Raw genomic sequence first — 26,766 nt, 5'->3', positions numbered from 1 at the left:
GCATGTGCTGTCCCATGGGCATCAGTGTGATGATCAGTCAGTGCACACGGGTTTTTCTTCAGTGTTTTGCTAAATAGGGCAGAAGTGTAGCTGCTTATTGATGTCCCAGTAAGGCCAAACTTGTCTTCATCTCCTCTGATGCTAGTTGCCAAAGGTGGCACTCGGGAACCTGCCACATCTGGCCGTAGATGGTATTCTGACTGGAATTACCTCTCTGAAATTGATACTGAGAGAAGTGAATCCTAAATGGAGATGTATGAAAACAGGCAGTTCTGTCCAATGATCCCCCCCCTAAAGTGTGTCTTCTCTTAACTATAAAAATGGCCAAGTTACACACACATGCTGCTATACTAATTCTGGGCGTTTTTTTGCTTTGGTAGTCCATGTGGTGACCTCTTCCAAGATACACATACCTCATGTGGACAGGACTAAAAGTTATTCTCTTATGTGTTTTACTTGCACTCTCTAATTTGAATTTTTACTGTAAGTATTGGGCTAACCTTCATTTGAACCTAGATTCAGCTGGATCGGAGTGTACGTATAAAACAAAACAAAAAACACATACTACTAATACAAATACATTATATTTGCCCTGTAAATTCTAGCAATTTTTAGAATTCCTTGCAAAAATATTTCTTCTGGTTTTTCCAGAGTGCCGAAAAAGACAAATAGACATAGAATACGAATCTATGGTCAAATGAGGGAAAAGAATTAGATTTTAAAGGATTATATTGAATGTATATTTCAATATGTAAGTTACATGATATACGATGGAACCCAAGTATACCCAAAAAACTAAGACCTGAATGTTTTTTTTCCTTCCCCAGAATTGTCTGTATGGAACTGGAACTTTCTTCATGTCCTACAGAGAGAAATCCCTCAATACTCTATTAGCCATAACACGTCACCTGGAGTTCTAATGAGTTCACGATTCGTCATCTTTTTTTAAATTTTTCCTGGGAGTCGAGTATGTAACTCCCAAACAATGCTTATTGTGCACTGTTATGTGAATCCATGCTTGGAGCTGTGCTTTCCTATCAAGACAAGAAAAAATGTCTCTATTTATAGCTCGAGCTGGTGGGAGATCTTTGTCAGGAGAACAGGTTTCCACAGCGGGGTCTTAATGAGTTCTTCTGCTTGACTCTTCTGACTCTTCCGCTTGGTTAATCAAGCAACAGTGCCTTGATGATCAGGCCCTGTCATGGCAGAGTGCTTTTGTTGACAGAGGATGATGCTTTGCCACTATTGTGCCACACGTTCATTGAAGATTACACCTGTTTGCTAACAGCTGGTTCGTTTGCCAGAAATAGTTCTTTAGATTTTGGATTTCTGCTGAAATGATCTTACCTTCTGGGGAAATGTGCATTAGGAGCAGTACAAATTAGGGTGACTTTCTGCTCTGTTAGTCCAAAGTTTCGGCACTCAATGTCTTCCTTCCCCAGGAAACAATTCCTGTATGTTTTTAGTTGAATTTAATTTGCTTTTATAACATTGGTAGGGGTGGCATGGTGGTGCAGTGATTAGCCTTACACTCCTGGGACCTGGGTTTGAGTCTCTGTCAGGATTCAATATGTGTGCAGTTTGCATGTTCTCCCTGTGTTGTTGTGGGGTTTCCTTGGGGTACTCTGGTCCCCCCCCCCATCCAAAAACATGCTGAGGCTAAGTAAGGTCATCAAATTGCCTATAGGTGTGTGTCAGTGAATGGTGTGTGCGTGTGCCCTGTGATGGGTTGGCACCCATCCTGGGTTGTTCCCTGCCTTGTGTCTGTAGCCTCTTGGATAGGATCTCTGCCCCCCCCCCCTCCATACTGGGCAAATGGTTTCAGCAAATGGATGGATGGAATAATGGTAATGCCATTGTAGTATCTCACTGATAGGTGACCCTTAGCACTACTGCATACATGATGGCTATACTATAAATAGTCACAAGGTGAGTCATTTCTCACGTGATCTCATTGTATGCTGCTGCAACTGTCATTAATGGTGCCCATGAGGTATAAAGATGGTCAAGAAATGCTTGATATGTTTTTAAGCTCCGTCTACCCCCACCCTTACCCCCACCCAATCCCTTGGGCTTACGTCAGGGATTCTCCTGGACTTTGACTTGCTTGCCCACTTATTTCTTCCTGGGCGAAACCCTCTTTTTCCAGGGGATATGGGGAGTTCTTTGGTGAGTCCTGCTGCATTTCAGGAAGAGCCACTCCTGAAGCAGGGTTCCCACTTGTCCTGGAAAACCTGGAAAATAGTCAACCAATTTCTAGTCATGGAAAACACATGGAAATCGAGAGAAAAGTAAAATGTCCTGGAAGTTCTTGTACTGTCCTGGAAAAATATTTCAGCAAATTAATAATATTGGCATGTAAAGTGTTGAATATTCAACTGGTTGACTATTTTCCAGGTTTTCCAGGATGAGTGGGGAACCCTGTGAAGGTGTTTCTGTTGCTGGTTCTGTGCAAGCCATTTGGATCAGCAGTAATGGGGGAAAACACAACACACTTGATGCGCAATGAAGTAAAAAAAACTAATAGTTTATTTGTCTATTAATGTGTTTGAAAAGTCCACTGCATGAACTGAACTAGATGTAGAAGTAAGCTCAACCCAGTTGACACTTGTTTATGTTTTTGATAAAAGGGCACTTAAGAGTTTGCTTTTTTTTCCAAGTTCTATGCACTGGTGTTTTTTCATAATATGAATGAGGATGCATCATTTGCAAGTACTTTAAGAGTAAATTTAGATTTAATTTATATTTCATCTAATGATGAAGTTTATATAAAACCATTTTAGAATTAGCGCAATGATTCATATTATAACCTTCACAGCAGTTAATTCTGTGTCCTTAACTACTGCACGTTCAAACATAATGGCAATGCTATAATTACAGCTTTACAGATGTTTCCTTCGGGAATCTAGAGCGGATAGAGATGGACTAATTTGTCTGTGTGTGCAGAAAATTGTGACATTAAAAAAAGTAATGAAAATGAAGCATACCTGTTAGTTTCGTTGTGAGAGATGTAAATCAATTTTAAAATGTGAATACATTTTTTTTATCTAAGGTGTAAGTGTTAAATGTTTCACTGCACTACTGTAAATCTGTGGGAGTTTAGGAGGAGTTTAGGAGGTCAGTGAAGCCAGCAGATCATCCACATCCACAGATCTCCAGATCTTCGCTTTAGCTGCCTGTCCACTCTCTGGTTACACCTCTTTGAATCCCAGTGCACAGTGGATGCCCCAAGCAGCCTTACAGGAAATGAGTGGACAGACAGTCAACATATCTAATGTTTTTGGGAAGCAAGAATTAACAAGATGTACTTATTAAAATAATGTGAGCTCACTTTGTGTCCTTGGTCCAGCCTGTCAGCCTCAGGGTGGGGATGGGAGGAACTAGGACACTTTGATTGTCCAAAGAATGGGGGGGGGGGGCAGTTAGGGTGATTCCAAGGACCCTGAATTAGAGGGGCCCTAAAAATCTGGAACATTATTTTATAACCTTCCATTGTACAATTAAATTACAATTCACAAAATATGTTGTTTTGTTCATTGCTAATTCCTTTTTGGTAATTATATTTTGTTTTCCTTTTTTGGCAAAAAAGAAGCAAATCAGACATCATCTGTACTCCTCTGTAATGATTCTACCCTCCCTGCCTTTTCCCTCATGATACACTGCTTTGCCAATATCAGCAAGCCAGCCTACGTTTGAAGGAGTCAGGGCCATTCGCAGTGTGTGCACGAAATGACGAAGTTCAAATCTGGTTATCAGAAAAGAAAATTAAGACTACTAAACAGCTGAAAGAGAAAAGAAAGGGCAACAATTGCTGACTCAGGTTTTCTCAGCAAAAGATCAGTTTATTTACGTTACTGTATCCAAACTTCGTCTCCATGTGATGCAAATGAATCGATCACTTCTAATTCTATAGCTACAGAAAGATTACTTAAATTAGCTTGCTATTCCAAGAAATAATTATATAATAAAACGTGTTTCCTAACTCATCATTATCTCCTCGTGAAACTGCTGCTTTGTCAGAAAATTAACTTGAACTTAGAGAAAGCTGATATAATTCACGCTCGCTATCTAAATCAGTTCTGCCCTGGACTGTCATGCAAAATGTTAATGGGACACAATGTATGTTTTATCAGTGATAAACACACTTTCATAGCTCTTAGTCTGTAATATAGAGTATGTATATACATGAAGTATATACCAAAGCTACCAAGCTATGAAGGTAAAATCAATAAAATAATCATAGTTATTAAATCGTTGAATGGGCCATAAGGATTTCGGGGTGGGGGTGTGTGGTTATGGCAGTGACACAGGGCAGGGTTGGTCTGGTTTGGGGTCCTGCATATGCTTTCATGGGGCCCATGTTGCCCACTCAGACCATGCTGCAATCTATTACAGTATAGAGGTGGCTTTTAATGAAGCACTTAATGCTTTTTACTACCCCAGAGTTGAGAATCCCCCAAATTCTGTACCTGTTATTGAGCTCTCTGCCCAAAAGGGAGGGGGAATTTGGTTGGGAGGAGCCAAAGAATATATTCATGATATCGGACAAAAATATCAAAATTAGGATACATCCTTTGCTATCTTGTATGCATATTCTGAACCTTGTGAACTTTGAAGTCTTTAATTTCTGAACCAAAAGTGGGTGCAAGAGATTTAAATGAGCTGATGACTGATAACAAAAGAAGCTAGAGGAACCAGGGCTAGGTTTGTTATTTCTGGCTGAAACAAAACATAACTTAAAATTCACATTCGTCATCCTCCCTATCCACCTAGCTGGGTTTCAGTAAAACTGAAAGTAAAATTTCTCATACAGAAATAAGGAAGCAAAAAGGGCTGCTTAAAATCAAGAAACATTAAAAAATATTGCTATAATTTTGCTAGTAATAAACTGTGCAGTCTAGGTCAACATGCAGTGCAGGCTTCATATTTAGCTTAGTTTTTTGTGCAAGTTTCATGTGTTTGAGCTGGAGATTCTGCTGTAGAGATCATACTCATTGTACAGCAGGTAGTGCTTGAGTCTGGGTGGAAATGGGGCAGCGTTCATGATGCTGGGATCACACAGCCTCGTCATGGTCATCTGCTCACGGATCTGCAGTCTGCATAGGTGCTTCAGCGATCGCGGGTTTCCTGGGGGAAAGCGTGAAAAAGTGCAACATTTCACTCAAAGCGCCAAGCACACTCACAGCTGCAGTGTTGCGGATTTAACTGACCCAGTATGTCACAGATTTCAGGCCACTCCCTTTGCTTTTCCAGGAACAGTTTCAGTTTTGAGCAGATGGTCACATGACTGACGTAGTCCACAAGAATCCTGACCACTTTTCCTGCCACGTCCTTCAGCGAGGCTGAGCTGATGAAGTCACAGAACTAGAAAACCATTAAGACAAACATGTTACTTAATCTATTGGAAAATTTGTGAAGATATTTAAGTTTCAGCAAGAATCTGTTCTGCGCCCCAATTTTTGCATGTATTATGCAAAATTTGTTTTTGACTCCACTGAAGGTGGAAAAGATCCACACTCCCAACATCCATTTTTTGTCTCTAATAATAAGATATGGTTGTATAAATAATAAGACATGGGTGTATACAATTGTTGCCCATTAGGTCTATCTTCTATAGTCACTAGAAGCCAGAGAATGTCTTATAAATAAACACATGGATGGGCTACCTGTAACAGGAAAAATCACCCCACTGTTGGAAGAACGGTCACATGCACATGAACCCTTGACCAAAGCCCATAACCCCCAGCTTCAGGGGCACCGTGCACTGTGACCCCCAAGCCTGCTCTCACCTGCATATCTGCCTGGGTGTTTCATGGAGAGCAAAGAGAAGCATTCCCATGTGCGTGTGCAGATGGCAAAGAAAGGATTCAATCATGTTTCTCATGTTCCATCAGTCCGGGTCTTTCTGTAAACCATATAGTGTAAATCCCCTATAAAATGGCCCAGTCATCTTGTCAGGCTCCTCCTCAGTGTCTGAAGGTGCCCTCAGCTTTGAGAGGGTCAGTGGGTAGGATGGCTGGGCATGTGCAGACTGGGACAGAACCTATGCGCAATTTGGTAAATAGCAACATAAAGCAACAGTACAGGCAGTCCCCAGGTTAAGAGCATCCAACTTACAGGACAACTCATACTAATAAATGAACTGCCAGAAAGCCTATTCTATTAAAAATTCAGGTTAAATACAATGGTTCATGGAATGCACGCACAACTTTGTGGCATGTGTAGTTACTTTTAATATTACTGTATACTAATTATTATTACTGTTATTATGTACTGTATTATTATTTTTCTGTCTTACCTACAATTTCGACTTAAAGACATACTTAGGGAACAGATCTGGTTCATAACCTGGAGACTGCCTCTACTTCCCTGAATGGTCATGGTCGCCCAGAGGAGGATGGGGTCCCCTTCCCAGTCTAGGTTCCTCTCAAGGTTTCTTCCTGCTAGAGGGAGTTTTTCCTTGCCACTGTCGCCTCAGGCTTGCTTGGTGAGGGTTCAGGCTAGTTATATGTAAAGTGCTTTGTGACAATGACTGTTGTTAAAAGCGCTATATAAATAAAATTGAATTGAATTGAATTGAATCATTGTAAAAGCTCTGTCAACATAATATTAAACACTCACAGGCATTTTGTCGTTGGAGCGGTATATCTGATAGGACGAGACATAGCTCCAGGGAATGTACATATCCCAGCTGTTATCATGGTTACAGCAGAAGCACCTGTAGGCGTCGTAGCCATTGTTCAGGAGCAAACGCATCATCATCTCATCCCTCAGGCAGTACTGCAGGGCCGTGGGGAAAACTGTGTTGCTGACCACCGTGAAGTAGCAGTTCACGTCCGCCTGATTGGCTAGGAGCAGCTTCACAATCTCATACCTCCCAGCCCGGACAGCCACTAAGAGGCAGCGCAGGGGGTCATGGTCAGATTCTGCGCCGGCATTGAGCAGCATCTCAATGCAGGTAACGTCCCCGTTAGAGACGGCAAAGTACAGTGGACTTCTCCTCATGTCCCCATAGTTCTCTGAGACATGTTTTTCCAGGAGCGTGTTGACGTTGAAACCATTCTCAATGAGCAGCTGAAGACACTGCACATGGCCTCCATCTGCTGCTGAATGAACAGGACTCTGGCCGCAGTCCATAATAGCGAATCTAGAGGTTATTTGAATCAGGATCTGTAGAGCCCTGTGAATTCAATGAAAGACATTTTGGTGATTTGTTAACAATTCCCCAGGAAGGATTATTGCAAATCCAGAGTTCGCCTGTTAGTTGAATTGAATCTTGAATCTAAACAATACTCTTTAAAATATTTATACTACTAAGTATTTATAATAATACTCTAAATAATACTCTTTAAATTATTTAGGTGACCACAAAGCAATGGACCCCCAAAAACTAGAGTTTACCTGAATTTGACATATTCAGGGCTCTACTGCCATAAAAACTCACAGGTAGTGTCCCTGGTAAGCTGCCCGGTGGATGGGGAGGTGTCCGCTCACACTAGCTGCGTCGGGATCAGCTCCATACTGCACGAGAAGCCTGATGCAGTCTGGATTCCCTGACCCAGCAGCATCATACAGCACAGTCTCTCCGTTGTAGGCCCGCGCATTGACATCAGCACCTGGTGGAATTTAGTAAAAACAATGGCAGTAGCTGATCTGGAATTGCTTTGATGTCTCGCGCTTTGAACGGCCGTCCCTTAAAGACCTGTTTTATAGCCTCCATACGTGTGCCTCGTTTTTCATGTAGAGAAACAGCAGCCCATGACCCAACATCTGGGTTTAAATTGTCTTGCATTCAACCACAGAGGAGGTGAAGGGAAGAAGTCAAGAGCTGCAAGCTGACATTTATGCGCTTCTGAATCAGTGAGCACAGCATTTTTGATGATGCCATAAAAGGCAGGCATCTGAGGATGAGTCTGGTGATAGGGTGGTTACCTTTGTGGATGAGGATCTCCAGCACCTCGGCATGGCCGTACTCTGCTGCTACCCCCAGGGGGCTCACCCCATGGCCATTCGTTTGCATGATGTTGGCCCCGTTCTTAATCAACAGCATCATGATATCACTGCAGCCCACCTTGGCTGCTTCATGCATGGCGGTCCACTTCTTCAGGCAGATCTGATCCACAAGGGCGTTGTTTCTGAGTAGGGTGGAAACCATTTCGTGGGACCCGATTCTCACAGCTGTATGGAACAGAATATGTCTCTTTATTTATTTAGTCTTAAAATTTTCACTGACCAGTAATTACCGTATTGCTCCGAATATAAGACGGTGATTTTTTCACCACAAAAATAAGATCTAAAAAACTGGGGTCATCATATATTTGGGGACTAAAATTTAAATGTCATTATAGACATACACCAGTAGATGGCGCGATTTATCAGCCTTCAGGTTTAATGTGGCCACATACTGTCCTTCAAATGTAATTGACGGAATCGACGTTCTTTTAGCAGTGATCCCATCCGCTGTCTCCGATTGGCTGCCGTAATGTGACGCGGCACTATATGTAGTTACGGGCATGCTTTGCACCTCGCACGTCTGTAAATAGTCTAAATTAATGTGTACACGTGTGCTTATGTTAATAGTAAATTTCAGAACTGTATGATGTTTGCCGTGGAATGCGTGTTTAGTGTGCATCCCTGCGTGTCGTGTAAACTGTTGGCTTCCTTGAATGTGCAGCTCCTAATATTAAACCGGTAGTGGCTGAGATGAGATGTCATATCATTTATTAATATTGCTCAACTTTTCTCCGCAATACGTTTTGTACCCTTTTCATGCAGATCTGCTGCAAAGAAGACATTCTGAAAAACCTTCAAATGTTTGCTGTTTATAAACATTGTAATTCGATTGCCAGTGGTTGCTTTTTAACCTTTTTTTTTGCTGCTAAACTTATATGTTCTTCTCAAATAAAATTATTTTTCTTTATGAAGGTAATATTTTGTATCCCAACATTTTTTTTTCCATAATATTTGCTGAAAAATAGGGGGTTGTCTTATATTTGGGCCAATAACTGTGGCAAATATCTTCAAGCATTAATTACAGTTCTATTTACATTAAAAACTGACTCATAAATGTGGGAAAGACAACTACTCATACCACTGTGTGTATTTCAGTGAGAACCACAGTGTGTTCTAAAGCACCATCCCAGCCCAGGCTCTGCCACACAGGCAAACAGAGCTCAGTAAGGACGCCGTTAATGGGCAGGAATCCGTGAGTCCGCCATCATCACCTAGCAGGAGTGGAGACTCATTCATGCTGTTGGTGTTGTGTGGTGATGCTCCGTGCTCCAGTAGGACTGTCATGTTCTCCAAGAGTCCTGCCTGGACGGCCAGCGTCAGAGCCGTCTCTCCCTCCACCGTCATCTCCTCCAAGGTCAGCTTGTATGAAGCTGACAGCCCACAAAGCAGAGCGGCAGGGTGAGGCCACATGGCGCTGGAGCTCCTTCACTTAACACTCACGAGAACCTGAGCGTGTGCTGCTCCGGCCTCTTCGCTCTGTCCGGTTCTCCCTTTTTTAAAGCTCATTGGCCGCACTGGTGACTATGACAGATTTGTTACAATGTGGGAATGCACTGGTCTCACCATTCAGCACTGTCCACAGCACCCGGAGATTGGGCTGGATGGCGGCCTTGTGAAGAGGCAAACACCCAGACCCGTCCACCTCGCTGAAGGCAGCTGTGAACTTGGAGAGCTCCTGCAGGGTGAATTCATCACCTGTAGATAAAGGGCAGTCTGACGATATGAATGCCCTTCAAGGATTCATAACTCAGATAATTACCCTGCGTATTTGTTTAGAGCAGGGTTCTTCAAATCTGGACCTCGATTCCAAATCCAGGCCTTGTTTTCAGTTCTCCCATGTAGTTAATTTAATAATTACTGACTCTGATTGGCCACAGCTGCATTATACCTGGTTCCTGGGTAAAGGAAGGCTGTTAAATAAGCAGTTCTGGGCCCTTGAGGACCGTGATTTGAACAGCCCTGATTTAGAGTGAGCGACATTCACATCTAGCAGTGATAACGTGGCAAGAAAAACACATCTTACCTTTCTCAATGGCAGTAATGATTTTGAAATATGTGTCACTTGTTGTCTGTAAGCTTTTCAAAGGAAAATATGAGATGTTTGATAGTACTGAGCACTGATCAAGAGGATATCAATATTATGAAACTATTGAAAAACCCATGGAATTTAGAACACAAAATGTCATGAAATTACTATTTAGAATTTGAATTTAAACAGTGCATTGTAATCCAAACACATACAACAGTCACTGTGACCTTGCATTCGATGAACAGTTATGGAAGATGGAAAGATTTATGAAAAGAGTAATTGGATTGAGGGATGCATGGTACGTACCGTGGTGTTTGTACTGAGGCTGGCTGTTTGCACGTCTCCTGCACACTCAACTGAATTGCATATTCAATGAGCTGGTCTTCATCCATTTCATCAATACTATCCATGACCTTAAAATGAATAATAGAAAGAAAAAATCAGTATGTCTCAGCTACACACGGCAGATCTACAGAAACCAGAGTCAGAGAACATATGAAATATCTTGCGGGTGAAACATTTAACCATGACAAATGCATTTTGTTTTCTCTGAAAGTAACCCAACCTGCCAGTTTGAGTCTCAAACAATTTGAAGAGGACTGTACTGGAGAAAACACAAAGCATCATGCTAAATTAGGTACCTATTCAAAGTTTATGAGAGAATAAGGATCATACTTTGAGTAGATCCTTGAAAACTTACCCTTTTCAACTGACTTGGTTCACTAAGCTTATGCACCAGAGACTTTCCGCTAACTGCGTTGTATAATGTCAGGTGTTATGGAGTCTCACAGTGCAGATGCAGCTCTTACGCAGTCAGGCTGGATCTGGTGTTGTGCTTTGTAAACCGAACTCATTTATATTTAGATGTGACCTGCTTGTCATGCAACCGCAGACTGTGAACACAGCTCATAAACTTGCAGTTTGTTTTGGTGTCAAATGAGCATAGTTGACCATGCACAATAGTACTGACTCATAATATTTTTTTAAGCGAATTGAAAACGATAATTTGTTTTCTTTATTTGCATTAGAGACAAAATACAACATTGTGGAGCTGTTCATAGTCTCACATAATTGAAACAACAAAATGAATGCAAATTTCCAAGTAAAAATAAATTATAGAAATAGATCGTAAACATAATTTATAAAACAGGGAAAATATTTACAGATGGGAGAGACTACTGTTGCATGTAAGTGCAACCAACCAGATTTCAAGACACAAACACTTTTAATGCAGATTCTTCACTCTTTTTGGCCTATGATTGTGCTGAAGAGATCATGTTCCTTGTACAGCAGGTAGTCCACGACTCGCAGTGGAAACGGGACATCATTCCAGCTGTCCAGGTGACAGAGTCTCCTCAGGGTCACTTGTCTTCGGATCACCAGTCTGCACAAGTGCATCAGCGGTCGTGGGTTCCCTGTGTTCCGGTTGAGAATGAGTGGGCATATAGCTGTTATTTCAACAGGTGTAACCGGTTTGGCTTATTACTCTGTTTTAACTCACCCAGTATGTCACAGATTTCAGGCCACTACCTCTGCTTTTCCAGTATCAGTTTCAGTTTTGAGCAGATGGTCACATGACTGACGTAGTCCACAAGAATCCTGACCACTTTTCCTGCCACGTCCTTCAGCCAGGATGAGTTGATGAAGTCACAGAACTACAGAACACAGAAACCAGCAGCCAAGAGAAACCCAAAAATGGCTTAGAAACACTAGCAAAATTAGTTATTTACTGTAACATGTTCTGGATGGGTTAACAACTGACATTGCATTGAACCAGACAACTCACAGAAATCTTCTCTTGCAGGTGTGATATATCACACGGCTGGTCATCTTGCCACGGTAAGCGTGATTCCCAGCTGCAGTCATGGTTACAGCAGAAGCACCTGTAGGCGTCGTAGCCATTGTTCAGGAGCAAACGCATCATCATCTCGTCCCTCAGGCAGTACTGCAGGGCCGTGGGGAACACCGTATCGCTGACCACCGTGAAGTAGCAGTTCACGTCCGCCTGATTGGCCAGAAGCAGCCTCACTATCTCGTACCTCCCAGCCCTGACGGCCACTAGGAGGCAGCGCAGAGGATCACTGTCAGGGTTTGCGCCGGCATTGAGCAGGATCTCCGTGCAGGTGATGTCCCCGTTAGAGACAGCATAGTACAGGGGTGTTCTTCTCAAGTCCCCGTAATTCTCCGAGATGTGTTTCTCCAGGAGCGCGTTGACGTTGAAGCCATGGTCAATGAGCAGCTGAAGACACTGCACATGGCCCCCATCTGCTGCTGAGTGAACAGGACTTTGTCCAGACAGACGAATGGCTCTTTTGGTGGTGATCGGAATAAACTTCTTCAGAGCCCTGATGTTGTGACATAAATGAAGTCTTAACAACAACACCAGGTCAGTAAGCATAAATATCCCCCATTAACAGAGCAGTCAGGAAATATCAGCTTTCCTTTAGTCAATATAGTATAAGGCAGTGTTTCCCAACCCAGTCCTCGGGGAACCCCGGACAGTCCACATTTTTGCTTCCCCTTATCTCCCAGCACACCAGGTAGTCGGTGTTCCTGATTGGCTGGGAGCTGGGAGGGAGCGAAAACGTGGAGTGTCTGGGGTTCCCCGAGGACTGGGTTGGGAAACACTGGTACAAGGCATACAGTACTGTGTCTTAGACAGTCAAAGAAGATAATATTTAAATGATATTCATGTTGATGTCAAACTATGATACTATGTCTCTCGAAGTGTGTTAACATTTCAAAACCTCTCCTAATGTCACGCCACTTTTTGCAGCGACCATCAGACACACCCATGTATTTCTTGACTAGATCACTAGCACATCTCATATGACTAATTAATACCAATATTGATTTTTTACACTAATTAAATTCATTAATTAAATGAGCTGGTGGTGAAATTGAATGAATACACAGAACTGCTGAGGCGTCCCAGGGGAGAGGTTTCGGAACTGAAGCCGTGTTCATCTAGCCATCCAGGAAGATTACATTTTGGAGAACAGAAGAAATTCTTGTTAGTTTTTGTCATGTTACTCTTATTTAGCATATTTTCTAATGTTCAATTGTTTTTTCCCTGAGCAAACATACACTTACTACCCAGATAAATAGCTTTAAACTTCGACTGCCTAAGACTTGCACAGTATTGTACATTAGTGCCGTCATACGAAGAAGGCACCAACACTCACGGATAGTGGCCCTCGTAAGCTGCTCGGTGAATGGGAAGGTGGCCACACAGACTGGCTACGTTGGGGTTTGCCCCGTATTGCAAGAGAAGATCAATGCAGTCAGGATTTCCGGAGCCTGCTGCGTCATACAGCACACTGTCTCCATTCGCAGCCTGTGCATTCACATCGCCACCTTTAGGGAAACAAGGGAATGTTTTTCATCATGGGCGTTGCCATGCACACGAAAGCCAAACATTCCAAAAGCACTAACTCTTACCATTTTTAATAAGAACCTCTAGAACGTCCACTTTGGCATATTCTGCTGCAATGCCTAGTGGGGTCACTCCATGTCGATCTCTCTCTGCAACTCTGCCCCCGTTTCTTAGCAACAGCAGCATGATGCTGCTGCAGCCCATCTTGGCAGCTTCGTGCACGGCGGTCCAGTTCTTCAGGCAGGTCTGTTCCACAAAGGCCCCAGCCATGATGAGAGCAGACACCATTTCATATGAGCGTGTTCTCACAGCTACATAGAACAAAACATTGCATTTAACTTAATCAGGTTCAACTCAGTAATGTTCCGTATATTTAATGTTGTGAGCATCTCAGTGCTGATGTGTCATCAGGGAGTTACGGAGTGATTTGGTGTTTTGCAGTATAACTACTGTTACCCAGCAGGAGTGGAGTCTCATTCCTGCTGTTGGCATTATTTGGAGATGCTCCCTGCTTCAGAAGGAAGCTGACATTCTCCACCTGTCCCGCCTGAACCGCCAGTGTCACCGCTGTCTCGCCCTCCGCTGTTTTCTCCTCTAGAGTTAACTCATAGGAAGCTGTCAGGCCACAAACAGGCGCCATACTTAGCCCTCCATATTGTCAAATGGTTTCATTACATGATTGCTTTTAAGTCGTACTAAGCTTGAAGCGCCTCGGAGACTCACCAAACAGCACCATCCGCAGAACCTCCAACCTGGGCTGGACGGCGGCCTTGTGGAGAGGGAGCCAACCGATGCCGTCCACCTCCCTGAACGCAGCTGTGCACTCCGACAGCCGCTCAAGAGAGAGCAGATCTCCTGGATCAGTGAGTCAGCGGAGTGGGTTATAACGTGTTACATGATTAATGATTCATACATGTAGTAACTCAGAGGGTAGACTGATGACATTGCGTGTGTTATTAACCATCATCTGGTTTTATGAAACTTTGAAGGGATTTTGAAATGGTAACTGTACAGAACTTCACAAAGTAAATACATAAAAAATATTTTATATATGAAAATAAGTACCATGTTCAATGGCTGCCAAGATATTTAGATATTCGTGACTGGCAAGTTCTAAACTGTTAAAATGAAAAAGAAACATACCATTTGAAAGAGAAATTTCACAAAGAAGTTATATATAATATTTCAAGAGTAAATAAGGAAATATGTTGTACCCCCAACTCGTGTCCATACCTTTCTAATGAACTTAAAAGATGTCTGTTACAGTCTTGAACACTCATTTGAATTACATAGTCCATAAGCTGGTTATCTACATCTTCATCGGCATCCATGACTTGAAGGGAAAATATACAAGCATAATATTAACAATATATAGCTGAACGCAGTTCAATGCATAATTTTAAAAACCCATATTTTAATTTGTGTATTTGTTTAAAATGTTTACAAAAAACAAACAACTGTCTCACCTCTGCAACGTACGTGTGTCACAGGGTCTTACGCCGGGCAGTGTTTGCTGTACGGCCTCAAAACTGGACACGGCTCTGTGGTTATTTTTAAACGTGACCTTATTTCATTCGAGCTGCAGATGGAATTTAAAATGCAGTCCGGGCAATACTGCTCTTGCATGAACTGCATCCGGAATTACCGTGACTCTAATGATTCAGTTTTGCAATCGAAAGTATCTAATGTTCTAATGATTTTATACAGTAATAATAATGAGCGGTATTTGAGAGAGGTCGAGGCTTGACAGTATGAAACCAAAACATCGCATAACAATATAGTGCGTTTTACAGCTGTTCGGTTATACGTGCAATAACTTCAAAACCGAAAACACATGGCGTTGTCTAGCAAATACTTCTCTTTGTAAGAATCAGTTCAAAAAGACACATTCCAAAAAAAAAAATCAACATGAAATTCAAAAACATCATAGTTTCTTTCAGCACTAATGTAAATCACGAAGTTTATTGTATATGTATATGTGAATGTACTGCTTGAAGCCACGCGAGTAACTTCGTTTGGAATCCAAAACCAAACCAGACGTTCGATTAATACGCTGCTCGATTAATAGGGCTTGAATGTGCAGCACGTTCGATGAATCTGCGATCTATTATGTCTCGCAGTACCAGCGGGCTTTGCGTGTAATCATGGCTGGCTTGTTGAAAAAGGTAATGTTGGAGGTCATATTTTGTTATAATTTTACATGTAATGGATTTTCTTTGTATTAATCAAATGCACGCAGGTACATTGATGTTTTATTCGCCATTTTCAACGTGACTGCTACTATTTTTGTATAGGTAATTTAGCGTGGTGACTGTGACTGTACGATTAGCTATCAGGCTAGATCTGTAGAAGGTATTTGTCAGTCTTTGTGATCGTTATGGAATAAAAATCTGTTAACTGCTCATAGTCACCTTACCTCAAAATAAAGTTGGGACGTTTTGCTACGACGCTAATGTTGCTTTTTGTTTTTCTTATTTTGGTTCCGAGCTAAATAGCTGCTCAAGATATTATTAAAAAAAACTGTTATTTGAATTTTAGGGGACGTAACGCATATATAGATGAACCTAGATATTAGTTGACTCAATGCGGTGTTGTATGTTTTCTAAAAATATAAATGTTGTTAACGGTTACCATAACTTTTAATAAAACGTAGCAAATGACGGTAGTAACTTGATTTCACAGACCACTGGCTTGGTGGGACTGGCTGTATCTCAAAATCCACATGAGGTAGGTTACATACATTACCGCAATTGTTCTCTAAACGGATTCAGTGAAGTTAGTTTTGTTTTCTGTAAATATTAGGTATTTAATTTTTCAGTGGCCACTTATGCTCTTGCAGCGTATTGAATTGGACTGGCCAAGTTCTATCAGCCATTGACTGGCTGTTCTTTAAGTATCCTTTACAATCGTTTATTTGTAATTCACATGAGGAACAATGAATAAATTGCACAATGCTGCTTAATGGTTGTATTGTGGCTGTTTTATGCGTTTTTTCTCCATTATATGTAATTTTGCATGTACACAGTATACCTCTCTCGTTCTAGCGGCTTCGGATTCTGTACACCAAGATTCTGGGGTCACTTCAGACAATGCCTCAGGACGCTGCATACAGGCGATACACGGAGCCGATAATCAATGAAAGGTTCAACCATGTCAAGATGGTAATATCTACAGATAGGACATTTACTCTTTTTTTTGGCCAGGTGGCTGTAGAGCATAAAATGCATTCTGTACTGTGTAGGACTATGAGAACTGGAAAAAGGAAAGCCTTATTAGACCATATGTATTTAATTTCACTTGTGTCCATTACTGTAGGAGCCCGATGTAGAGAAGTTAGAAAAGAGAATCAACTGTGGACAAATTGAAGAACTCATTTTGCAGGTGTGGTGGTAATTTGATCGCCCAATAACCAGCACTTTGAATTTACAGGATTTTGCACATACATAAAAGAATGAATGCATATGAATGATATACAATAAAATATAACAGAATTTAGAATTAATGTGGTAAGATGTTTAGAATTAATTCTGTACTCATTAGAGTCTTTATTGTTTACTTGCTGTGCAAGATGTCCATTAATCACTATTTCTTACTCGGCTAATTGTATTTTAGTGTAAGTTAACCCACCCACGTACAACTTAGCAACTTCTTGTTTAAAAAGCTTCTATTTTGACTACAGTTGGCCTGTCGGTGTGCTAAGCCTAGTGCCAGTCTACATAAATGTGTTACTTTGCAGGCAGAGAGTGAGCTGACTCTCTCCAGAAAGATGACAGAATGGAAACCATGGGAGCCACTGATTGAGGAACCTCCTGCCAACCAATGGAAATGGCCCATTTAAAACATGGATTATTGATATTGTTAAATATCTAAACCAACTATTCGTATTGGTCAGGTTTGTTTTGTCTTGATGCAAGTGTATTCCAGTTTTCACGTGCATCGAAGCATGTAAATATTAATAAAGATTTAAAGACTGTACCTGCGCCTTGTCTTGCTGGTCTTCCTTTATACTGTTTATGTAGCATTAAAATGTGTCATGAGACACACGTCTACCTGACATACGTTACCCTTTTTTGCACTTCTGAATTTTGTAATCTTATTTACCTTGCTGTTTAAAATACAAGTTTGAAAGGTGCTACTGAAAAGTCGTAAAACACGCCTGATGAAGATGCATTGAGTACACGGTGGATTGATTCAGGCTGCCTTGGACTCTCTGGCTCCTTGAATCGCGCGGGCTCTTCCGGTCAGCTGTTTGTTTCCATGGCAGCGGCCAAACATGCTGTGGATTCGTTCTAATGGGAAAGCTAAGCTTGATATACAACACGGAGAGTATAAGTCCGTATCATGTGTAAATATACTACATTTGCAGTAAATACAATTACATAAAACGCATTTTATTTTTGTTTTCAGTTCCTTTGTGATTTTAAACCGCAGCTAATAAACTGAAATATCAGTCAAGATCCGACAAGACAGTGAAATTTCACAGCGCAAAGGAGAAATTAACATGGATGAAAACATGGAAAATCGTGGGAGAAGCGAAGATCAAGATAAAACAAAGCTGACTTCGCAGATACAAAATTATACAGTCGAGCCCATTGCAGACTTTAATGATAAAGCAGGGGACGGGGATCCTTTGCAATGTGTGCAGGTATCGGCTTCTGTTTTGGCGTCTGTTGAGGTGGACAGTGTCGTGGATAAACCATCCCAAACGCTGGAGGAGGAGCAGAAAGAACGGCTCGATCCCGATCAGCAAGACCGTATGCTGAACGACGAGGCTACACTGTTTACTGATGTGGGAAACACAACCGCCACGGGTAATTGGTTGGCAATCCCCTTTTCGTAGTAACCACAGAACCAGCTGCAGTTAATGTGAAATTCAAGACGTTAAAATATATGTACTAGATGAATTTCTAAGCTGACGTAAAACGGAGCTTACATTTCTTTCCACTCCAGTATCTGAATGACAATATAGTAAAGTGTTCAGAACATCTATTTGAATTTTTTATATTAGTGTTCATTTACTGACGTTTTAGATGTCTTAAAAGTGTTTGTAATAGTGTATTTTGTCTTGTTCATCAAGTGAAGATAATGTTCCTGCCAGATGGGCATATGATGACCAGAGCTTTTGCTATTGGGCTCACCATTCAGGACCTCAAGGAGCATTTTTCAAATGAACTTAAAGTGCCACCTGATGTCATCCAAATTTTACTTAATGGTAAGTCTTATGTAAGTCCTCAGTGATTTTTCATGCCAAATTAACTCATTTAATCCGACTGGTATTTGGTATTACACTAAAATTGGTTGTATTTGCCTGCAGGTGGCATCACTGAAAATAACAAAACTCTCATTAGCTTGGGTGTCCAGCCTCATGGTACTATTCAGCTGGAGATGTCTTCCATTGACCCTGAAAAACACCCAATACGGCCTCTCAAACCCCAGCCAGAGTACAGCATGTCCGATGTCATTACCGTCAGGGTCCAAAAAGGTCAGCTGGGATGTAAATACTATGCCCTATCTCACAGTGGCTCAGGGGGTTGCAAAAAGAAACATTGAGTATGATGCAGGATTTCACGTAAGGGTAAAAAAATTCTTTCCAGGATCCATGAAGGGAAGTTCTGGTACCTCTGCAACACACTGAGTTTTGACCTGTTGGCCGTCCACATGCAGACACAGACCTGGTGGCCTATCAGGACGTGGTGGTGGAAATAGTGCGAGCGCCACACAGGAAGGCCTTTGTGGGAGGGTACCGGCATCGCATCACAGGGACAGTCTTCCATCACGCTGCAGTACAGACTCTGCCCAGGCAAAGGCCGGACCGGGGGGTGGAGACCTTCTGTCGTGACACACAGGTACCTAAGATCATTATACATCCAGATCCAGAAGAGTGGGAGTCAATGCCAGGATATGGACCTTAGAACTTCCTGGGTCACATCCCAGGAAAAGGAATTAGCTTCATCTGACGGGAGTGCAAAGAAAACATGCTATTAGAGAGATTACGTTAAATTTGTATTCTGACTTTTTCAGTATTTAGTCTTTCAGAGCTATTTGTTCAGAGTACATGCAACAAATCTTGTTTTTTTCCCCAAATTCAGACAGTGGAGACAAAGAGTCAGTCTCAGCAATGCTTCAACAACACATCAACACAAATGACCAAAATTGGCTGCTATATGTCCAACATGGAGGACAAACTCATTTCACCTGGAGTTTACATCACTGCCGATGAATACCACAGCAGGAGACTGAAAGCGGTAAAGCAAACCTGTGTATTGCTCCCTGAAAGTGTGCAAACGTCACTGTATTCCCAGAAAAACTCAATTTGCTTGTATCTCGTTCCTCAGGTTGTGGTTCTGCAGAAGCACGTGAGAAGCTGGCAGGCGAAGCGTTTCACAGACCAGCTCCGACGTGAGAAGGAACACCATCAGGACTGGGTGAAGAAAGAGGAGGTGAGGCGAAAGCTAGAGAAGGAGGAGAAGATAAAGGCTGAGCATCAGAGGAGGATGAATCCAGCCACCGCTGAAGACTTTGAACTGCTGTACTACTCTGTGGAAAGTACGTTTCTCTCTTCCAAATGGGCAAAGATGTCCCTGCAAAAGATGCGCCTTTGCGACCTCATTCCCCATCTCCCTGTGGGTAGGGTGGAGGCAGCAGGAGGTGCAGCACATCGATGCCACACTCTCAGGGCCGGAGCGCAAGGCCGCCCTCTGTGCGCTCCTGGACCAGGAGACCCAGTTCCTCTTTTCGGTTGAGCAGCATCGCACGGCCGCCAGACAGAGGAACCAGCAGAAGGCTGTGCAGGCCCTCTTGGACAAGGTTTGCCAGTGCTGCCTGTAGAACACAAGCTCTGCCATTAATTATAGTGTGAAAAGCCCGAAGGGATGTGCAAATTATGCAAATTGCACATCACAAACATACAGGCTAGAAGCCAGAAATAAATTTCCTGGGGTGCCCAAGCACCCTACTGACTGTCCCCTTCACTAGATTTTGTCAACCAGGGGTGATGGGGGCGGGGCCCCCCTAGAAATTATTTTTACGATTTTTATCATTTTACTACCTGTGTACATGCCTGCAAACATGCAACAGTCAAGCAGTGAACTAGGCATAGGTGCAGCTAGGCTGAGCTTCCAATGAATGCCCAGGTACAGGCATAAGCAGCATTAGAGCAGGAGCTACACATCACTTTTCGAACATGACAAGAACGTATAAGATGCCAGCTATAGAGTAGTACAGTCTACTAGCGGTACTAAGGCATTTCTTGAGGGATGAGAGGGAATGTGACCCCACTCCATCTTAAAAACCTTTCTGTCCATTTACTTCCATAAACTTTGTAGTCTTTCATTCTTATTTTTTACTGAGAGTGTACTGTAGGTCATCTGCTGTTTTTTTTATTTCAAATGTGCCAGTGCGCTGCCCCCAAGAGGTGGCAGGCGTTTGACGGACGGATGACCCTCATGGACACGCAGCACACCATCCGGGCCCAGGAGCTGAGAGACCTGTACAGCAGTGTCAATGTACAGAATGTGAAAAGAGAGGAGAGGCTGAACGCACTGCTTTCTGTCAAACACACAGTCAAGGTACTGTGATAAGGACGTAGACTCCTTAAGTTTGTATAAACCTTCATGGAGAAATCTGGAGCCTATCACAGGCAGCACAGGGCACAAGGAGGGGGTTCAGCCTGAATGGGATGCCAGTCTATCGCAGGGCACACACACACGCTCACAATCATACTCTATTGGCAGAGTAGACCTGTGCAACATGAGAAAAACATGCAAACTCCACACGCAGTGCAGAAGTGGGATTCACACTCACAACCTCATATATCTCATGAGGAAACATATTTTACATTGCATCACAGAAGATAAACATGATGTTGTTTTTTGTGTTAGGAGCATGACTGTAAGCTGACACGGGACATCGTGGAGCTGATTGACAGGGAAACGGATCTTCTGACGAGAGGCGTTAAGGAGGCCAACCTAGGTGGTCTGAGGAAGAGGATCTCAACACTCTTCCTCCAGTATATTAAAACTCCTGCCTTCAACCCTGAGGTTTCCAGACTCCTGAAAGTATGCACATCTTCAGCCACTGCCTTTCATTTTTTGTAACACTTAAATAAATCTGGAAGGTAAAACTCATCCCTGCCCCCCCGCGCAGGTCCCGCAGGACCTGGCTCAGATGAAGAAGGACTTCGTCTTCTGCCAAGGCTGCAGCAGCCACCTGCCGCCCGCAGACTTCCCGCTGGAGTACAGTGCACGCACAGCAGGCCGCTGCCGTCGGTGCACGCGGCTGGACAATGAGGCACGCCGCCGCGTGGACCTCTCCCTCCACCGGAGCATCCTCAGATGTCTGCAGCAGGACGAGGTCTCCCGTAACAGGGACTCCAAGATCCCCTTCCTGCTTCAGGTACAAGTGCACATCCAGGCCGATTCTCACTCACCTGGCATGACCTTCACGCTTTCAGACTCTCACACTCGCACAAGAAATCTTACGCAAATCTATATTATTCTATTATAAACCTAAAATTATGTACATCCAAAGCGCTGGGCAGTTTACAAACCCTACAGACCATTTAAAAGGTAATATACCAGTTCCATACATGTAAATGTGTGTGCAGACTCGTCTCGAATTGAAAATCTCACGCCAGCCAGCTGACCAAAGTTGGCAACCCGGCTCACGCTCAGTGGGACATCATGGGTTACTTAGTGGAATCAATTCACTGAATCGCATGTTTTTAGACTGTGAGAGGAAACCCACAGAAACACGGTGAGAAAATGACAGCAAACTCTTGGCCCCCCGTGCATCACTGCATCGTACTGTGACCACACTGTGATGTACTATCTGCTTCTCCTGTACGCAGAGGTGGCCATTTCAGCTCCAGAAAATAAAAATCTAGATCAGGATTTTGTTTCAACCAACCAGTTCAGTACTATGTGACTGTGACTCTTTATACTCAACTGGTTGGTTGAAACAAAATCTTGGTCTGGATTTGTACTTTCCGGACCTGAAATGTCCACCTCTGCCTGCACATTATTCAATGTCCATTGATGCCAGGAGCAGGACCTACGCTACCTGGTGGATGTGGTGTGGGGGGCCCGGTCAGCCCTCAGCACGCAGGACGACATGCACGACCTGGCGATGGTGCGCTGGGAGCCGCTCCGCGACTGGAGTCCCTGGAACTGCATCCTACTCACCACGGAGGAGGCCAGCGCTCATCAGAAGGTGGAGCACCTGGAGAAGGTGTTACACAGTGCAGATCCGCCCGCCGCACCAGTCCTGTCTGTTATGTCAGTGTTTCCTGGTACTGGTTTTATCTGCATATTGCATTTTGTCATCAACCAGTTGAAGGTTTTGTAATGTGTAATACAGAAAAGGTGCATTGTGGGACCTTCAAGTGCATGACACACAGATGGGGGGACTTTATTTGGGAACAGGATCTACAAAGAAGTGGGGAAAACCAAGGCGAAAATATCACCTTTGTGGCTCAGCATGGGTGGAAATTTCAGATCCAGAAAGTAAAAATACAGGCCAAGATTTTGTTTCAACCAACCAGTTGAATAGTTTGTGATTGTGACTCTTTATGCTCAGCTGGTCGGTTGAAACAAAATCTTGATTTGGATTTTTACTTTCTGGACCAGAAATGTCCAACTCTGTGCCTCGGGCATTGGGTTTGGAAAGGGAAAAAACTAGGATCAGGCAGAAGCTCCCTGTTTTTCCTATGGTGAGAGACAAAAGGGACGTTTCATATGAATATTATTGAAACACAGGCTCAATTGCCGACCCCACCTCAGGACATCCATGGCCTCCCCTAACATAACATGTAAGTAAATTGATAATTTAGTATTATGAATGTTTGAAAATGACTACAGTCGATAGAAACCTCTCAAAACACATATTTCAGTGAAATTTAAAGGAATACTGGTGGGATTTCAGGGTCATACACAAGTGAACCGCACCTCTTTAATCTGACATAGCCTGCATTAGCTTCAATGTGCTTGCACTGGTTTCTCTCTGCAGGCATACGGGGTGGTGTTCATGTGCAGCGTTAAGCAGAAGCACATGCTGGCCCAGAAGTACTTCTCCAAAATCCCAGCCATGGCCCAGTTCCTGCAGAGCACCAGCCCCCAGCCAGGTGCCCATGGCGACCTGCTGGTAACCAAACCCATCACTGTAGAGACCAAGTGACTACAGGGCAGCACCCAGCCCATCACAACTACCCACCCCCCGAGACTGAACGATCATATTAAATCCTGCACCCTTTGGGCTATGATACCAAATTGAAAGAATATAGACATTTTTTTCCTGATGTTCTCAAATATATCTAAAATATCCCTAACATGTTTATGGATTAAAAAATGCTGCGGTGAGGTAAAGGAATCGTGTTTTATAGTACGTCGAATAGTAATCCGAAATATATTACAACAGGTTATACTGAGAAGCCACCAGTAGAGGGCGGTAACACTATATCGAGGAAATCCGCGGATTGAATGATTCGGCACGCGTCCGTATTTTTCCGGAATCGTACCGTGTTGAGGAAAAAAACTGTCCCCCGTTCTGGACACAACGTTTACCATATTTTCCTCTTCTTTCCTCTTTTTTATCAGGGACAAATTTTATAATTGGGGACACACGAAAATCGAATCCGCCATCATTTTTTATTGGTCACAAAATGTACGTTGTTTTCCCAAAAGCACGCAAAATGATAGTGGTACATGAACGTGCAAGAGGAGATGTGTCCTTATTGCTATAATGTTTCTTCTGTGAAAAGGTCTGGCATTAAAGTTTTTTTGTATGAAATTTCTCACGTTACTTCACATTCCAGGGAAAGCGCTGAATACTATGAATGTTTTCATAAGAACTGGCTTTTGAACAGTATCAGTGCCACTAGAATGAAAGTATGGCAATCAAAAACAATTCATTTAATTTTTTTCCAAGCATAATTAGTAGATAATTGATGCTTCTGACAAAAAGCTGTGTGACCTTGATTTGATATTGTGTTCTCAATTTTAAACGTCTGAAACTTTAAAGCAAACTACAGAACTGTAATTTTTATTATAGGGATAAGGGATTTTCTCTATTTAGAAAAATCAATAGCTACATAAGCTCAACAAACCTCTGTATACAAAACCACAACATTTATTACATAACTGCCCAGCAGTACTGTGAATCTGCAAAAAATGTAGAGCTTAGGGGTTCAGTGATATCTGTTTGCTTAGATTGCTGTTGTTTGAAAATAATAACTAAAAAAGATCTTTGTAGGGTGTTAGAAAGACCTGGGTTTCAGTGAGGGAGCCTATTACATTTTACTCTTGATAGATTTGACACCCCACCAAAACAGGATAAAATACACTAAAGATTTTACAGTAACTTTATTTGAGGGGATATTAATAATGTAGTACTACACGCATGCTTAATGAATTAATTAACCAGTAACTAAGTGTTTGCTCAGTACTGATCCCATGTTCATTCATCATTAATAAATCATGACAGTTCATGTATATCATGGGAAAACCCATATTAGTTCATGATTTATTCTTGAGTAGTAAATGAGTTAAGTAATTTTTGCCACCTCAAGTCTTACCATTATTACCTAATTAGTTAACTGTTAACGAACCTGAATGGAATACATGAACTATCATGATTGATTAATGATGAACATGCATGGGATCAGTATGAAACTAACACTTGGTTAATGGTTAATTGATGCATTAATATACTACTACATTATTCATGTCCCCTCAAGTAAAGTGGCCGATTTCATTTGCTATAAATAACAAAATATCAACGTGCTTTTAGTAAATTTAAAAAGAATATTTACTTGTTATAATGTATAGAAGGCACTGGTAATGTAAGGAAGCCATGCTTCTTTTTTCCATTTCAAGTGTTTTGGCTGAATAAAGAAAGGGTTGTCAGTGTTCTTTGTTGAAGCTATCATTCTGTAGGTGCAGCCTTATCACTGTATAATGGTCCTTTATCTATTTAAGGCAGCTTTCTAAATGCCTGTGCTGCCATTTATTGCTGTGTTAACAGCTGAAGTGCGTCAGTCTGCATTTACTTTCTGTGTTTCTGTTCCCGCAGTCCAATCCCACTAAACCTGGCATCATTGTGTACATGAAAATTGCAGAAAAATCGCTTCACATTTCCATAGTTCTGGATCTGACTCCTAGCCCTGGCTCTGTGTATGTGTGTGTGTATATGTATATATGTGTCCCCACAATGTGATAAAAACCAGTCTAAGCAGGGATGCCCAAGACCTCCCTCTCCCCGGCCACCTCCTCCATCTCCTTCTGGGGAATACTAAGGCGTTCCCAGGCCCACCTAGAGATATAATCTCTCCAGTGTGTCCTGGGTCTGGCCCGAGGTCTCCTCCTAGTGGGATTTGCCTGAAATGCCCAGGAGGCATCCTAGATAGATGGGATGACTTCTAATGGAAATCAGTGGTTCTTAGATGGGCCAGGTGACTCCATGGTTATTGTTAATAATCCTTCTGGGATTATGAGAGTCAGGTCACTTTCACATTGGTGACAATAAAAGGAACAGCTGAAAAAGCAGAGACATTTATGAGCAACACGTATTATCTATCTATCTATCTATCTATCTATCTATCTAATCTAATCTATCTATCTATCTATCTATCTATCTATCTATCTATCTATCTATCTATCTATCTAATCATCTGATCACCACTTATCCAGGACAGGATCATGGGCCTGATTTTTCATGCACCCATGTATCTGGGAAAACAATGTAAAATAAACCTTCTGTGTAGAACAGAAAGGCAAATGCATCTGTTTCGCTGAGTTCATTTCACTTTGAAACAAACACATTTCCATTGCTTATTTTCTCCACTTTCTCCCTAAAGTGCAGTTTTTGGTGTTAGACTGATGGCGACGATAGAGCAGTAAATGCAAGTGTACTGCAGTGGGCAGACCCCAGCAGGTCCCTGTCCTTTGCTGGAGACAGGCTGATCTCAGCCTGGATGTACTTCTCTGTTGACCTGGCCTTTGGCTCCACCTCCTTGCCCAAGAGGTCCAACAACTGGATGGTGGCTGCCATGGCAACCTCCATATCATGCATGTGGCTGTCCTGACACTGCTCACTGGGCCCCGGTCTGATTGTCACTGGAGGGAAAAATGCTGTCATTTATGCTATTGTTTTGAAGTTGTAACATTTAGTTGAACTTTTCATTCATTTAAACTCTATATGGACCTATTTGTTATATTCAAGCACCTGCATAGCTGGTTCACCTGCTTATAAGCTTAACCATCAGTTTATGGTTCTTGGTGGGTATAGATCATTGGCGGAGTTTCACATTTTTGCCTGGGGGGGCACCTACCGGTACACCACAAACTCAGTTTTA

General features: G+C 42.4%; 2 protein-coding genes and 1 pseudogene across 3 annotated transcripts; 2 read left to right on the top strand and 1 right to left on the bottom strand.

Annotated features, from left to right (window-relative positions):
* Positions 1–3,816: 3,816 nt before the first annotated feature.
* On the bottom strand, positions 3,817–15,258 carry LOC111851613 (uncharacterized; annotated as a pseudogene).
* Positions 15,259–15,442: 184 nt separating this feature from the next.
* On the top strand, positions 15,443–17,393 carry ndufa5 (NADH:ubiquinone oxidoreductase subunit A5). Its single transcript, XM_023826745.2, has 5 exons — positions 15,443–15,583; positions 16,101–16,145; positions 16,463–16,579; positions 16,734–16,799; positions 17,155–17,393. The coding sequence occupies exons 1-5, from the start codon at positions 15,494–15,496 to the stop codon at positions 17,254–17,256; spliced, it is 420 nt and encodes a 139-aa protein (XP_023682513.2). The 5' UTR covers positions 15,443–15,493; the 3' UTR covers positions 17,257–17,393.
* Positions 17,394–17,679: 286 nt separating this feature from the next.
* iqub (IQ motif and ubiquitin domain containing) lies at positions 17,680–25,191 on the top strand. 2 transcript variants are annotated; one of them, XM_072710717.1, is made up of 13 exons: positions 17,680–17,750; positions 17,826–18,229; positions 18,496–18,630; positions 18,733–18,900; positions 19,083–19,264; positions 19,508–19,663; positions 19,754–19,964; positions 20,050–20,225; positions 20,816–20,986; positions 21,299–21,475; positions 21,564–21,812; positions 22,461–22,646; positions 23,424–25,191. In XM_072710717.1, exons 2-13 carry the CDS (start codon positions 17,920–17,922, stop codon positions 23,589–23,591), a joined length of 2,289 nt encoding a protein of 762 aa, XP_072566818.1. In that variant the 5' UTR covers positions 17,680–17,750; positions 17,826–17,919; the 3' UTR covers positions 23,592–25,191. The 2 variants fall into 2 exon arrangements, with proteins under 2 accessions (XP_072566818.1, XP_023681707.2); XM_023825939.2 differs by having other exon boundaries at positions 17,707–18,229.
* Positions 25,192–26,766: the final 1,575 nt, after the last annotated feature.

This window comes from Paramormyrops kingsleyae, chromosome 1, assembly GCF_048594095.1.
Source record: "Paramormyrops kingsleyae isolate MSU_618 chromosome 1, PKINGS_0.4, whole genome shotgun sequence".
Lineage (NCBI taxonomy): Eukaryota > Metazoa > Chordata > Actinopteri > Osteoglossiformes > Mormyridae > Paramormyrops > Paramormyrops kingsleyae.
Note: the sequence above shows the minus strand (reverse complement) of the source record. Positions and strands in the feature narration are given on the sequence as shown.